At 46.2% G+C, this 15,200-nt stretch overlaps 1 protein-coding gene across 4 annotated transcripts in view; it reads right to left on the bottom strand.

Moving 5' to 3' along the window:
- The window catches only part of SIK3 (SIK family kinase 3), a 2,024,801-nt gene that overhangs the window by 308,976 nt on the left and 1,700,625 nt on the right, over positions 1-15,200 (bottom strand). For all 4 annotated transcript variants that reach the window (XM_069614493.1, XM_069614491.1, XM_069614492.1 and 1 more), the window contains one exon: positions 6,667-7,024. In XM_069614493.1, coding sequence (XP_069470594.1) covers positions 6,667-7,024 — 358 coding nt within the window. The remainder of the gene's footprint in view (positions 1-6,666; positions 7,025-15,200) is intronic.

Here is a 15,200-nt window from a genome sequence, read left to right as displayed (position 1 = left end):
GTGTTGTTTGGACTCCTATGGAGACAAACAACTGATGACGGTCAGATTGTTGATGTGGGCTCCCCACACCGTGTGAGTGAGGTGCCCGTCACTACTGTCATCTCCGGCCATGGTTGCCAAAAAAGGTTCTCCCGTCAGAATATTGTCCTTGCAGGCCCACCATAGGAGATCCTGTGCGACCCTGCTTGGAACCTGAAGTAGATCTGACATATTGCTGAGAACTGAGACCATTGTGTCCTGAGTGCCCTTTGAAGAGATCTTATTCTCAGGCGAGCCTCTGGCACAAGAAAAATGCAGGATGCCATGAGGCCGAGCAAAATCAAAAAGTCGAAGGCCGGGAGACGCTGGGCACTCTGAAATTTGGTGACCATCTGTAGAATGTCTTGACCCCTCACCTAGGTTGGCGAGCTCTTTCCCAAGGATGTATCCAGTACAGCCCCGATGGAAAGGAGCTTTTGAGATAGTATCATGTGGAACTTCTTGTAATTGGGGGAGAAGCCCAGTCTGTGGAGAGTGTGGCAGGTGTCGTTGAGATCATCCAGGACTTGTTCGGGAGCACACGCCCTGTTCAGCCAATCGTCCAGATAGGGGGTAGGTGTGAATCCCCCACTCCTGAGACTCGCTGCCACCACCGCCATTAGTTTGGTGAATACCCTGAGGGTGGAGTCCAGCTCGAACGGCAGAAACGGATGAGATCCGCCAAGGGCGAACCTCAGGTACTTTGTGCCTGAGATGGATTGGCAAATGAAAATAAGCATCCTGGAGGTCCAATGCCACCATCCAATCCTGGAGATCGAGGGCCTGAATAATCTGAGAAAGTGTGATCATCTTGAACTTGTTCCAGTATCTCAAGTCCAAGATGGGTCTCAGTCCTCCTTCCTTCTTGGGGATTAGGAAATATGGAGAATACCATCCTTTGTTCCTCTCCACTACAGGTACTGGCTCTATAGCACCTTTATCTAGCATGGTTAGAATTTCCTGCACAAGGAAAGGATCTGGAATCCTCAAAGAATAGCTCGCCGGTGGATGGTTCTGAGGTCTCTGAATGAAGGGGAGGCAGTTACCTCGGGCTATGGTTTGTAGTGCCCAAGCATCAGAAGTAAGGGCTCGCCATTCTTTCAGATGCTGAGACAGCCTTCCTCCCACTGGGGTGTCGTGACTCAAGACCTCAGGTAGGTCTTGAGGCAGCTGAAGCAGTGGCTGTTGGTGAAGATGCTACTGCTTGGTCAGGCTTTGCACCTCTCGCTCGTCCACCACAAGGGAATCTTTGTCCTCTTTGATCAACCATTCCTCTCACTTTTGCAACTGAGGAGTAGTAGTGAAAGGATCTACCCCTCCAAGATGTTCCACTGGAGTGAAAAGGCTGAGGCTGCTCAATAGCAGCACTTAAAGACTTGTCTGCCACCTTCGAGGTCTGCAGTTTCCAAGGCTTTCGTCAGCCTTGCTCCCAAAAAGATGAGACCCATCAAAAGGCATGTTGAGTCTAGACTGCACGTCTAGTGCAAATACAGACTTCCTTAACCACACAAATGTCCCAATTACGGTGCTTGCCACCATGGCTCTGCAGACGCTGTCAGCAAAATCCAAACCCAATTGAAGAGACTTGCACATGGCCTCCTTGCCATCCTTTACAATGGCCAAGAAACCGTCTTATGCTCAGCCACCATAGAAATGCAGTCCCATAGAGTGTATGTGAACTTTGCCAAGGCACATGTGGAGTTGGCCGATTTAAGAGCCATGATCCCAGCAGAAAATACTTTCCTTGACCAGCATCTACCATTTTATCATCCCGATCCGGTGGGATGGTCTGATAAGCTGCCTGTTTATAAGTAGTGGTTGCTGCCTGCACCACCAGACTTTCTGGGGTCGGGTATTTCGACAAGTACTTGAACAGTATTTACTTGTAAGGTTCTTATTTACTGCCGGACACAACTTTGGTGCAGGATTCCTTTGAGGATGTTAGTCCAGGAGGTCTAAGATCATCCTGTTTGAATGGGAGGGCAGGTCTGCTCCATCCCAGGCAATCTACTACCTTGGTCATCAACTGCTTGTAAGATACATTTGCATGCAATTCCGGTGAAGTGTCCACTCCTCTGGTTGTTTGTACATATTCATGTAGGTCTTTCAAACTGGATTCCTCTGATTATGAAACTATCAGGGACATCTGGTGTGCCATACTGCAAACCAAAGGGCGCATCATTATCAGGCGGCTCATTGTCCTCATTAATGGAGGTCAGAGATTTAAAGAAATCCTTCCTTAGTAAAGGAGTAAAGGTTTTCTGAATCTCAGTTAAAGGCGTTGAAGGCTTCGAAAGTTTTGAGCCAGATGCCGTTGATGTCTGATGAAGACGTTTTTGACATTGATGGCACCAGAGACTTCGATGGCGTCGCTGGCGCCACTGACGTCAATGACGTCGACCTGTCTTGTCTTTCGACTTATGGCTCGAAGGATCTCTCGATTTCTCATTGTGTTGAGTCCTCGACAGCTCTCAATGGGAATGTAGCCTTCGTCCCGGGCTCGAGGGTGTGCAGGATTTGGCTTCAGCCCTTTCCTTGCCGGCTTCAGACGACGTGGTAGGAACATGGCCTGCCTGTTTTGAGTGTTTCTGGCTCCCAAATATCTTAAACATTTCTTGCTTGAATGATTCCCATTCAGCTGGGGTGGAGGCCTTAGTGGGACAGGATATCGGCCTCTCAGGGGAGGAGACGTTCGAAGACATAGAAGGAGGCGATTTATGATGCCTCTTCTTCGACGAGGAGTGGTGGGAGCCACTCCATGACCTGGACCTTTTTGCCTTTTTTCTTTGCGAGTCGCCTCTCGCTTCGTCAGAAGAAAGCTTTGTCGACAGGGATTCCTGTGGGAATCTACCTACCGCCAATCTCCTCTTACGCTACTTCAGAGCTTTTCCGATCATCGTTGACACTTCTAACAGGCTGAGGGCCTGTGCTCCACACAGACACCACAAGCATACTCGATGCAGGTCTGTCTACGACATTTTGGCATTGCAGTCCGGACAATTTTTAAACCCGGTGTTCAGGGAGATGTCGAAGCCGAAGACATTTCTGATATTTCTCAAGAAAATTTCTGAAGCGCGCTGTAGTTCTCGAAGCGTACACTTACTCAGAAAAACTGAACTGAAGCAAACGGGCGATGCACATGCTATATATGCTTTCAATGACATCATCCACGAGACAGAGGCCCTCGACTGACATCGAGTCGACTCCATCCGATTTTTTGGCCCGAAGCAGCTGAAGCTGGATATTGCCAATATCAAAGATGAGGAGTACGTGGGAGGGCACAATCCATTTGAAATACAGTTTCAAAGTGAACTTTTTTTTTTTTTAACCAAGGATTCCCAGCCTGACGGGAAGTATTCATGAACATGTGAATCCATGCCAGACCCCATGCTGGAGAACTTTGCCGATACCACCAACCCGAGAAGCCTATGGGGAGTCCCATCATGTAATAGGGGATCTGGGCACCACAACAGACACAGGAAACCATGTCTGTGAAAGACGCCAGGGAGAAGGTGGTGTTGGCGAACCTTTAACAGAAAAAGGACCCCCATGGAAGAAGGCTCCCAAAGATGATCTCCGGTCAAAGCAAAGGTAACGGGGAGAACGGGACGCCAGGGAGGACCTAGGGAGATCATTATATTGCACAGTTAACTCGTCTGAGTAACAAACATGAAACAGTTAAATGTGAACGAAAGAAGATTCAAATATTGTGATTCTAGATGAAGAACAAGTGAATAAATAGAGAAAAGACAACAGAAGATAAAAATACTCTGGGGAAAAGGGAGAAGTAATTCGGCACATTATGCAAAGTAAATATAGTGTAGAAAAGAAAACCAGAGCTGGCACCAAACCTACTGAAAGTATGCAATTGAATCACACTGCAAGTAAAGTACAACAAAGCTCAGTGTTGCAACGAAGAAAGGATAATTAATAAGAGATTCCTGAGAAGGATCTTCAAAGAGGAGAGAATACCCAATAACTCAATTTAGGAACTAATTAGTTTAATCCAAGAATTAACAAGAGACTATTTGCAGATTATGTATTAAAGATAGCCCTAGAACCCAACCAAGTAAGTGAAGAATTATGGTACAAGAAGTCAAGAAAGACTGTTGGTACTAAAGACTGGCATTAGAAGTACCCTGAAGGGAACTGAGTCATTCTCCTGACTTGAGTTAGTTTTTACCATAGTGGTAGCGTCAGTAAGGATAGTTTTGGACAGCAGACCTATTCCTTTTGGACATTTCATGACGGACGAGAACCTTGGTTAATAACATAGGTAGGGCACAACAACAGTGTTCTGGGAAAGTAAGGCGTTATCCTATTATTTTAGTAAAACACTTGGTATCATGCCCCAGAAAACAGAAACAAATGTTCCTAGATCCTCCTCACTGAGTTGCGGGAGAAGATGGGGAGGGGCAGGGAGAGGATGGATGGGAACGGACTTCAATTACCAGTACAAAGCACTGTGGGCTTCAAACTGATGGCTGCCTTAAAGCAGCAGTGTCATTGTTCCTCTTAACCTGTAAAGCTGTGTTTCTCGATGAATGTTTTTTTTTTTAATGCAAATGCCTCTTATGTGCCTACATATGTATTTCTCCTGGAGAAAATTGTGAAAACATGAGCCAGGTATGGCAGAATATTTCAAGTAGAATGCTTTCAAGTTTGACATCTCGGCAATTAAAGAAAACAGTTTACTCTAGCATTTAAGTAAGTGTTCCAACATCCTGTACATGGGAAGAAATGTTCAGTGTTTATGAATATCTGAAGAAAAATGTTCAACAGAAATTCAAGGTAAGTAAACAATTTTAGATACATTGGGGGCATTTAGAAGTGCAAATAAAGTTCTCCCATAGGATTTAATGGGGCTAAAGTCAATAGTCAAGGGTTGTTGAATAGTGACAATTTGTAAGACAGTAATTGCAACTTCTAATTTAGGTTTCTAGGGGATCCCTACACTCCACTTTCACCACCAAAGATAAAGCATGGGGCACTGCAGGGAAGGCCTTTACGTGTTATTGGATGAAATGGGGAACAGAAGGGCGAGGGGCACACAAAGGATTTGCAGTCAGGCGCCTCAAACCCAAAAGACAACCAATGACTCCAGGTCAAGGCTGTTGGGGAAGACGGCGCTAATCAATGGTTGCAGTGTTCGCCCGCACCAGAGGTTTGCAGGTGACGAGATGGTTTCACTTGACAGTCAGGGCCCCCAGCTAGCTGGGGGTTCCGTCTCAAATTCCATTTCAGGATTCCTCGAGGCCAGACGTAACGCTTTAGGTGAAAATGGACCTTTGCTTCAGAACCCATAACAAAGATGAACGTTAGGGATGCAGCAGATGAGAGAAGCAGTCTGTGTACCTGAAAGGTTAAGGACTTGAGCTGCAATAGAGCCCCTCTTCCGGGTGGAGAGCAGCAGAGCTTAAGAGACCATGTCCATCTAAGAGTTCACCTTGCAATTTGCACAGCACTGGCTGATGCAGAGATGTTCCAGCATAGAGAGGTTCCCACTCTGGACGGTGCAGGCAAGCAATGGACCTACAGCTTCCAGAAGCTTGGAGGGGAACTTTACCAACATGCATGGCAGATAGCCAGTTGTTCCCACTGGCACAAGGGAGAAGCTACTGATGGCTTTCTGTGACAGGAAGAGGAGTGCATTGCCACCCACGAGTTCTCGTTGGCAGAACTTGTTGTAGCAACAGCTTTCAGACATCATTTGTCATTCAAATCTTCAATTCTAGTGGTCAATCTGCAGAATGGCACTATATCCCCATCTTATATACAGAAACCTGGGGACCTGCAACATTCAAATTCTGAGAGACTATCCATTCATGGATAGACAGAGCAGCCACAGTCGTGGCCTCAACCTGGCTGGATGAGGATTAGTACATCCAGGAGTACTTGTCAAGTCCAAACCAGTTCATGGCACACAAAGGTTACTTCCTAGGCTCTGGCAAGAGCTCACAAAGATAATTACCATAAATGACAAATTCCTATACCTGCTCAGCCAGAAGTTGGCCAATAAAGGCAGTGAACCACAAGGACAGGGTTTAAACGAGGTTAGCCATTTTGGTAACTGTAGAGGTGAAATGGCAACCACATAGTATAAAAAACAAATGTGCGCAAAGCAAAGAAATAAGAGAATACTGCCACTAGGATGTCTAGACTAAAAGCAGTATGTTAAAATACACAAAGTAAATCAAGGTAGAACAAGGTCTCCTCACACTGCTGTCCATAATGGAGGTTAAAGTGGGACACAATTGACTTAAATGGAAAATGTCCCCCTGTACTGGTAGTCCCAAGGACTGCATGGTTCCCCAAAACGAGTTAAGTGAGTGAATTTAAAAAGGTACCTCACCTCACTCAAAACAGATCAGCATCAAACAAACTGTAGAGATGGATAAGCTGCACAAACCTTTACTAAAAGGGAGGGTGACACACACACACAGCTCACATTCACCTGTGGGTATTGGTTCACAATCCACTCGTTATCTGCATTAAACACCAATAAGCTCAGGCTTACCTGTGAGCTTTTCTTTGGTGTGCAATCAGAAACATGTTCAACCTCACTTGTTGGTTTCCACATTGCTGGCCCTCAAACGTGAGATGGGAGCTATGGAATGGTCCCAAACCGTAAACAATACTCAAACTCACCTGTGAGCCTCTGCACTGTCCGCACTCAGCTGCTTGGACAGAGGTTTGTGTGTGTAGCTGGTCATAGATGCCATGAGATTGGCACGATGCTGCATCTGGATTTGATTGGCACATGGGTTAACAGGCATGCCCCTAGAGTGGGCGGTCATGCCCTGTACTGCGGCCACTTGCACAACGTTGTTTCCAAGCAGATCTGTCGGCTCCTGCACCTGGATAGTGACCTGTGTGACTTGCTGTGATTGCTTTGGGAGGCTCATTCGCGTCAGCGGCATGCCCGGTGGTGGTGAACAGGTACCAGACTGCTGGAAGATGGCCGTGTGTGGAGCCATTGCTTGATACTGCGATGGGGAGGCTGCAGCTGAAAAGGAAATCACTTAAATTAGACATGTGGCTTAGAAACATTTCAAATAGTGCCCTGGGTCACACCCTAGAAGAACACAAACTACAACCAAGAAAGGGGCTGGGTCATAGTGATGTGTCTAGAGCACTGTCAGGAGGAACAATCCTATAGTTCTACATTCAAAAGGTTTGCGTTGCAAATCATGCTCTTCTTTAATTTGCACTGAAGCTGGATCGGATGTGTACCACTTTATACAGGAGAACCCCACCACCCGTCAACATTTAGTGATCAAACCTGGAGAAATGTTCTTAGAGAAAAGGAGCAATAATGGTACTAGTTAGAAACTGCCAATTATTTTTCGGTTGTAAAGAGGAAATTACAGATAGTTATGTAACTCTCCCTGTGTCACCAACTCCGGTTTCTTTCTAGGATTACACAAACCAATGTAACACCAACCTCACTCCCAATCACTAGGAGGAGGTCTGGGGTAGTGGAGGGGTCCATCACCTATCAAGAAGATCAATACTATTCAGCAAAAAAGGAGACACTCCAATCATGTGGCACATGAACATACCCTATTCAACTTGGCTATATCTTGGGGAGAAGGGAATTAAAAGGCACATAGGACTGTGCCCTCCAATATTGCAGAAAGATGCCCACACACCCATACATTCAACATACCGTCCTGTTTAGTAGGAACTCGCACTATCTGCATTTATGGATGGTGATTACCAGATATATTTAGGGATAACTCCATAAACTGAATGAGATCATTAGGTTGCTCAGTTCCATCTAACGTGGGGCCTGAGGTTCCCTAGTTGAGAATCTATGCCTGTGCGCTAGCGGGCAGATGAGACCAAGTGCACAATACATGCATGTGAGCCATGTCTAGACAATCTAATTTTGCTGAAAATAAAAAGTACAAAATCTATGGAAACAGCAGTAGAAAGAATACAATAGGATGTATTTGCTTACGGTCTAAAATAAACTGGCTACAGTGCATTGAACTCTACTGTTTCAGATTAGAAAAAATGCAATTGCAACAGGTCTGCCATAAATCAACTGAAAAGATTTCCAATTTGAAAATGTTACAAAAATGAAACTCAATTGTGATTTAACATTAGTGCCATCAGAAAAATGTCATATCAGGTGCCTTCCCTCTTCAACAAAAGAAATAAAGAGATTTCTGGCATGTTCCCCCAATTCAAGGAACTACGTTGGAATACATTTTTAACACCCTTCCTTTATAAATATGGAAACCCCAAGGGACTGTTCTCCTGATGCCAGTGTAAGGAGTTTTAGAGAAGAATGCTGGACATTCTTTATTCAGTATAAGGGACAACTCAAACTGGGGGTGGGGAGGGTAGGATCAAGAGCTCTTTTGGACAAAAAAGATGCAGCAAAGTGTAAAAAGAACTGGATATACACGTGCAGGAGGGCCAGAATTATCTACAGAGGATGAAACGTTTACCACAGGTCCATGACTAGGACAGGCAAAGTAAGGCTGCAGCAACAACATGGGGGCCAAAGGGGATCGCTACAGCACACTGGCCGATAGATCAATAATGAACAGGCAAGCCAGATTCCCATCGTACAAACTCAGAATAATTTGGTGGGAAGGTAAGGCAGTGAGGGTATAGGGCAAGAGTCACAGCAACCACTCCAACAGGACTTAACTCTGGTGAACTCCAAAGTGGCTTATTGTATACCAAAGAGAATCCAGGTAGTTTAGGAGATTTTACACAGCCTTCTGTTGAGTGGACTGCAGCCATCAGACCTAATAGTGAAACAGAGATTTCAAGCAAAAAGGAAGCCAAACCACTCTAAAGTGGCAGTTATGTAGGAGCAGTCCGGCTTAACCCAAGGGTGAAAGGAAACTGGAAACAAAGCTCAGTTAGTCCACACAGTATACCAAAGAAAACAGTCAACACTGGCATGCTGAAAAAACCTAAACTTTTCTTAAAGTCACACATGTAACCTTCAACAGATCAAAATAGAGAGAGAGAGAGAGAGAGAGAGAGAGAGAGACAGACAGACAGACAGACAGAGACAGAGAGAGAGAATTTGTGTATGCGTTAGAATATGTTTAAATGTGTTAGGGGTAGCATCGGGATGGAGATGGGGGACGGTGCAGGGATAATGGGAAGAGGTTCGGGGTTGAAACCCCCCATTTTCAGAAGTGAGGGAGTGGGGTGGGAAAAAGTGATAATGGCAAATAAGCAAGAGCGCACTTTCATCGATCGAAAAAAAATAATCGGTCTTTTCTATGTGCGACCTTTAATATTCGACATTATCACAAAGAACCTAATTATCAGGACCCAAGATTCCAAACACAGTATTCACAACCGTATTACAAAGTCACACGCTTGATTATAAATGCACACTGTACAATGTGTATAAGCAGACTCGGATGGGAAAAGGGGTATCAACCTTAATAATTAAACTCGCAGGGCACCACACGGCAAGATTAGGTTAGACTTGCAGTAGTAGCTACTAGGACTCATTACTCACATAGAAACGAGAACAAGATGCTAAAGTAGCCACAAAATAAAGCAACAAGGAGTTTAAGATTGATTTTCAGAATCAGCCCTGTGGACAGATTCTGAGGCGCCACCTATTCCGATTAACAGAGACAAACACAAACATCAATGTCTAGTCAAACTATCTGGATAGTGTGACTGAACAGCAAGGCAGGCTTAGACTCCGAATGACACAAGAGGCGTGAAGGATTCCGTTAAGCACACACAGAGCACTCTTACTAAAGGTTAGGAGGAATATATGAATTATTTAGGCCTTATACTATACATACCAATTAAAAACCAGGAGGTAAGTAACACTATGGCATCAGGCCCGCTCAGGGGGATGTACATGGCCAAAACGGCCTGCCAGCGGAAGTAACGGCAGGCCCGAGCGAAACAAGGGCATCAGCTCGGGCTGTGGGCCGTTACCAGCCATATATGCCCTCCTTAGCCAGTAGAAAAGCCATTCACACCCCAGGGTTCATCTGGGGTGAGAATGGCTTTCATTATTTTTCCTCTGGAGATTCGCGCTGCTTGCGCAGCCGATCTCCCAAAGAAAAAGAAAGAAAACAAAACCCTGCCGCCATATGGAAAAGGCACTAAGTCCCGTATCCATGTTTATGGTAGTGGCCAGGAGGCAGGAGGAGTGCAAGGACCAGAGCACAGAGCTCCAGTCCCGAAGGGAAGTGGGGATGGAGGAAAGGGTGGTAAAGGGGATCAGGGGATTTTTGGGGAAGGGTGGGTTGGGCTGGGAAGGCAACAGGGAAAGGCTCTTTGTTGCCTCCACACATTAACAAAACAAAAAGAAAAATGGCACCACCGGGGAAAGGGCCTTGGGTGACTGGGACAGCGGGCGGGGAATGTGTATTCTCGCCTGCTGTGCCAGCCACTTGATTGGCGGAGCACCCTTCCACCTGTGCGAATAAAACATTCACTACTCATATATATTTATGTATACACATTCACCATGGTGTGCTCTGCTACGATCAACACTTTTTTAAACACAGCTAGAAATACAGATATATAGTAGAGTAAAGCAAGTGAATAAAGAAAGAACCAGATAAGCATTCCAGACTTTGAGAGCAGCTTGAGAAGAAAGTAGTAAGCAAAAAATACAAAACCTCAGAATTTCGGTTCTAGCTTTAAAAATTCCTCCCTACCTAGAAAATCCCTCAGAGTCAGAGGTCACAATAAGCCTTTTCATGAGGTTAGGAGGCTCTTTTAGGAAGTTGCACAAGTGTTGGCTTGAGTAGTTTCAAGGCCCCTCTTCATGGTGGTAAACTAACTTCAGGGCAATTCTTCTTGACCTGTAAGGCAAGGATCTGCAGAGCCCCAAGTAAAAACTATAACTGTTGCACCAAACAAGCCCAGGACAATGTCTGGCTAGCCTACAGGACGATTCCAGGACTGTTACGAGCACTTCCAGAGGCTGGAACTTCAAGCAGAGGTCAGGCCTGGTAGTACCCACTATCCAGGGGTCAAAGCACAAATGAAGGTCTTCTTGAGATCTGCATAGAGGAAGGGTTTTGCCAGGCAAGTGAAGAAAGGGCTACTTGCAATCTTCCAAACAACGAGTTCAGAGTCTACAGCAAGATGCTGTCCATCCTAGGGGTCTTGGCTTGTGGCTTCAGGAATACTCCTTTTATCTAGGATCCAAGCTGGAGTTGCCTCTTGATCACCAATGGAAAGGATCTGCACCATTCAAACTGGCAGGGGACGTCCAATCCTGGACAGCCTCCGGCCATTTCATCTGCCCAGCAACAGACAACTTCGTCAAGATGTGGAGGACTGGGTCCAGACAGACCCAGCTCCTAACATCCAGCTGCACGCACAGTCTGCCACTTTGTCCATGAAAGCTGTAGCTTTCCCTGGGCAGGGGCTTACCATATAGGAAAAATCCAGCCACCCCCACTCCAGGGCTGGAAGGAGGTCAAAAGACAAGATGGCCAAAGGGCTGGCGAAAATCTCACGGCACAGCCCATCCTTGAAACATCATGCCAGTAACCACAAAGTAGCTAATGAAAATGATATAGGGACAAAATGTGTCATTACCACACTTCATTTAGGGTGATGTGCACAGGCAAAATAATCAAAGACGTTTACAGTGGGGAACAGAGTTTTTCTGCAACGATAGTTATAGGGACTGATCAGTGCCCCAAAGCAGGTGAGCTAAGGAAGGTAAGTTGGACAAAAAGGCTTCACTTAACTCCAAAAGTCAAGAACGGTTCGAAACAGTAGCCTGACAGTTTCCATAGGGAGGAGTGCAATGCAAGACTTTAAAATGCAGATAAAATAAGGAGTACCAGCCAAAAGTCTATTCTTTGGGCCTAAAACTCAAGGGACCAGAGGGGACCCAGGATCAATGTCAACGTCCAAGTATGTACTTGCAAAAGTCCCTTCAGATGAGTTTCAGGGAAGTTTTAAAAGTTCTCAGTAGGCAGATCTGTGGTTGTAGAGAAAAGTCAGGCAAGCCCCAGTTCTACTCCGCAGTTACAAAGAAGACTGCAATTAAGCCCAAGCGACACCAGAGATGACCCTCCTGAAGAGACCCAGTGTCATGTTTAAGACCCAGCAGCCCCAGAGGGAAGAGATGCAGAGCAAGATTAGAGTCAATGTAAGTCTATGGCAAAACCATGTTAACAGTAGGCCTGCAGAACCCACAACATCAGACCAAAGAGACCCCAGGGTACAAGTATCTGTAATAACCCACCAGCACAGAGGTAGGTATTCACTGTGGCAGTTCCGGAACACTTGCACAGGGACTACTAATCAACCTAGTGAGTAAAGTGTCTTCCTTTGCACATGAAATACAGGATCTGGTCACACAGTATCTTGAACCCAGGACCAATGAGGACATTGAAGCACCGGAAGAACAATTAGACTTCCCAGCAACAGGACCTAGGAGCCAGAAGTAGAAGCAACCATGGCGGTGGCTCCCGAAGAAAATGAACCAGTTCAAGCAGGATCTGGCTGCTCAAAGGTCAAAGAGGCAGCCCATCAGCAGAGTCTGCTCACACAAGAACAACAATCGGGGGAACCCAGTGCAGATGAGACAAGCAGTAGAGGCTGGTGGTGAGAGTCCCACCACCCTTCCAGGCAACGGCAGCTTCCGATAGCAAGGCACACAACCCAGGCAGTAAATCGGCCCAGTAAATGGACTTTGCATGGAAAACCTGACCCAGCAGATGAGGTGGACCGGGGGAGCATAAGACCAACAAACAGCCAAAAATCCTAACTGGATCTAAGCCAAGGACACAGGGTCCAGCCAGTATGGCCAGATCGGGTCCTAAAAATGGCCGAATCGGGACCTAACAATTGCCATATTGGCACAAATTCTCAGGCTGTTAAGCAAACGTGCTGCATTTAAAAAAGTCAAACAGAAATTAGAGTAGGAATAGGGTCTCCCGTAAATATTCCATACCTATAGGGGCAGGCTTAAACCAACCCTCCGATCACACAAAGGAGTTGATCACACAAAAGGGGTTTAAACAAAGGTTTTGTGGACCAGCCAAGCAGGCTGGAACCAAAAAACCGCCACACATCTAGGACACCGCCCCATCACCCTCTCGCACAAGAAGTGTAATGGCTATGTCTGAGGCTTGGTCTGGGGCTTGTCTAAAAAAGTCCCCATCACTTCAAAGGGTACAGGGCTGGGCTCAGAGTGAACCGATGTGTGAAAGGGCCATTTCAGGCTTGTCTTGTGGTTTATGCCCAAGAAAAAAAAAAGATATTGATATCTTATTTGTATCGCGCTCGTACACAAGTGTTTTAGGGTGCGACGAGGCAAGGGAGGGGAACAAGGGAGAACAAAAACAACGATCTTACTAGGCCCCGTGACATTGAGAATCCGCAAGTGCATGGGAGAGGGAGAGGAGTAAGTGCAAGGGAGGGGGGGGGAAGAGGAGAAAAGTGCTGATCAAAAATAAAAATAAGTAAATAAAACATGAATAAATAAATAAATAACAAAAGGCAACAAACAGTGGTAGTGCAGCCAGCAAGTGGCAAGTGCTAGGAATAAGGCAACAGACAGTGTGTCTGAATAAGTGCAGAGAAGAAAAAAGGGAGCGGGGGCGCGGGGGGGTGTAGGGTTACAGATACAGACCCCAGTGCAGGGGTGTTAGGGAGAATTCTTCAGAATGGCTAATTTCCCTTACCTGATGAGCCCCCCAGCAGCTTTGCTGGATTTCTAGGATTTATTTGTCTCACCTGGTAAGAGTATGAGCCTTTTTTCCCACTCTTACATGTGTTTTTCTGAGTGTATTTTCACTGTTTGTGTGATCTTGGGCACTGGAGCCTCATCTACTCCATGTGCACCAATTTTTGTGTGTGTTGCACAGCACCTTCAGTGCAGTGACACAGGGTCGTCTTTGAGACTTCCCACGGACTCCATTTTTCTGGGCTGACTACTGTCCCCCAGAAACGGGTAAAGTTGCCATTAACTTTATTTTAGTCACTTTAACCACAGACCCAGTACACCCCATCTTACATGGCGTATTGGAAATGGTTAATTCTTATCCCTTTTTGTCTGTGCCTCTTGGAGCCTTGTTTCGCTCCGTTAACACTAAGACTTGGCTGGTGGCAGTGGTATCTACCCTAACTTTCCTACCGTGATTATATTATATAAACGTGGTATTGTTCCAGGCTATTATAGTAGCCTCGAACATAAACCCGCTTCACCAAATACATTTTATTTTGGTTCCGGCTGGGTATATTCGCCATTTCTTCGTGTTAAAGGCTTTCTTGTGTTTTACCAAACCAGGGATGACTCCATTGTTCGCTGTCTTTTCGCGGGCTTCTGCACAGAAGCCCTCCTTAAGGCGCCTGATAGTCTAGGTAGGCAGGATGTGAGGGAGGGATCTTCGGACCCATGCCATGGGTTCCCTTGGTAACCCAAGTCGCACTCTTGTCTGATTGGCTAAGAGGACTGGCCTTGCCAGGCCAGCCACCCTGCTGTGTGATTGACAGCCAGGCTGTATGAATGGGGGAAAATTGGATAAAAAGCAGGTCTCTGGGACTGGAAGAGCAGAGTCGCCACTGGAACGAAAGAACCAACGAGGAACTGGAAGAAGAGGACCCCTACAAAGACTGAACCGCCCGGTGAAGCCCTGCTGCAGGTCCAAATCTCCAAATCTGACGAAAGAGAAGATCCTCCAGGAAACATCTTCCCTTGAGCTGGTGGGACCAACAAGTTCGCCCAAACTACAAGCCAGGACCTCTCCTCTGGTCGAATTTGCTGTACAGAGCTACAGTGGGCCGGATAGCCAGGAAGGTCGGACCCTGTTTGGGTTTTAAGGAGCACAGCTTTTATTCGTTGTTTGGCGCTGCTGCTGGTTTCTTCCCTGGGTAGTGCAGGACCCTCCAGTCTTCCTACTTCTAATCAGTCCGACAGTCGCTTCAGGAACCGTGAGCCTGCAGGAACTACCAGGAACGTCTGCCTCAGCTACAACCCCCTCTCCGTTTTAAGGTACTGTGCAAATCCGGTTGTACGTTTCGCTCAGTTGCGGTGAAAGTGTTTGAAATCTTTCTCCAATCCGAGGGCTTGTCCTTCTCGTCTCTTTGAACTACCTTTACTACCAACCTCGTCCGTAATCTGTGCCATGAACTTTACCGCAAACTACCCTGAATTTTGTGATCTTGAGCACAAGACTTTTGACCTATTGACTTTGGCCCCAAGC

Source organism: Ambystoma mexicanum, chromosome 9, assembly GCF_040938575.1.
Source record: "Ambystoma mexicanum isolate Mex_15411 chromosome 9, UKY_AmexF1_1, whole genome shotgun sequence".
NCBI classification, from domain to species: domain Eukaryota; kingdom Metazoa; phylum Chordata; class Amphibia; order Caudata; family Ambystomatidae; genus Ambystoma; species Ambystoma mexicanum.
Note: the sequence above shows the minus strand (reverse complement) of the source record. Positions and strands in the feature narration are given on the sequence as shown.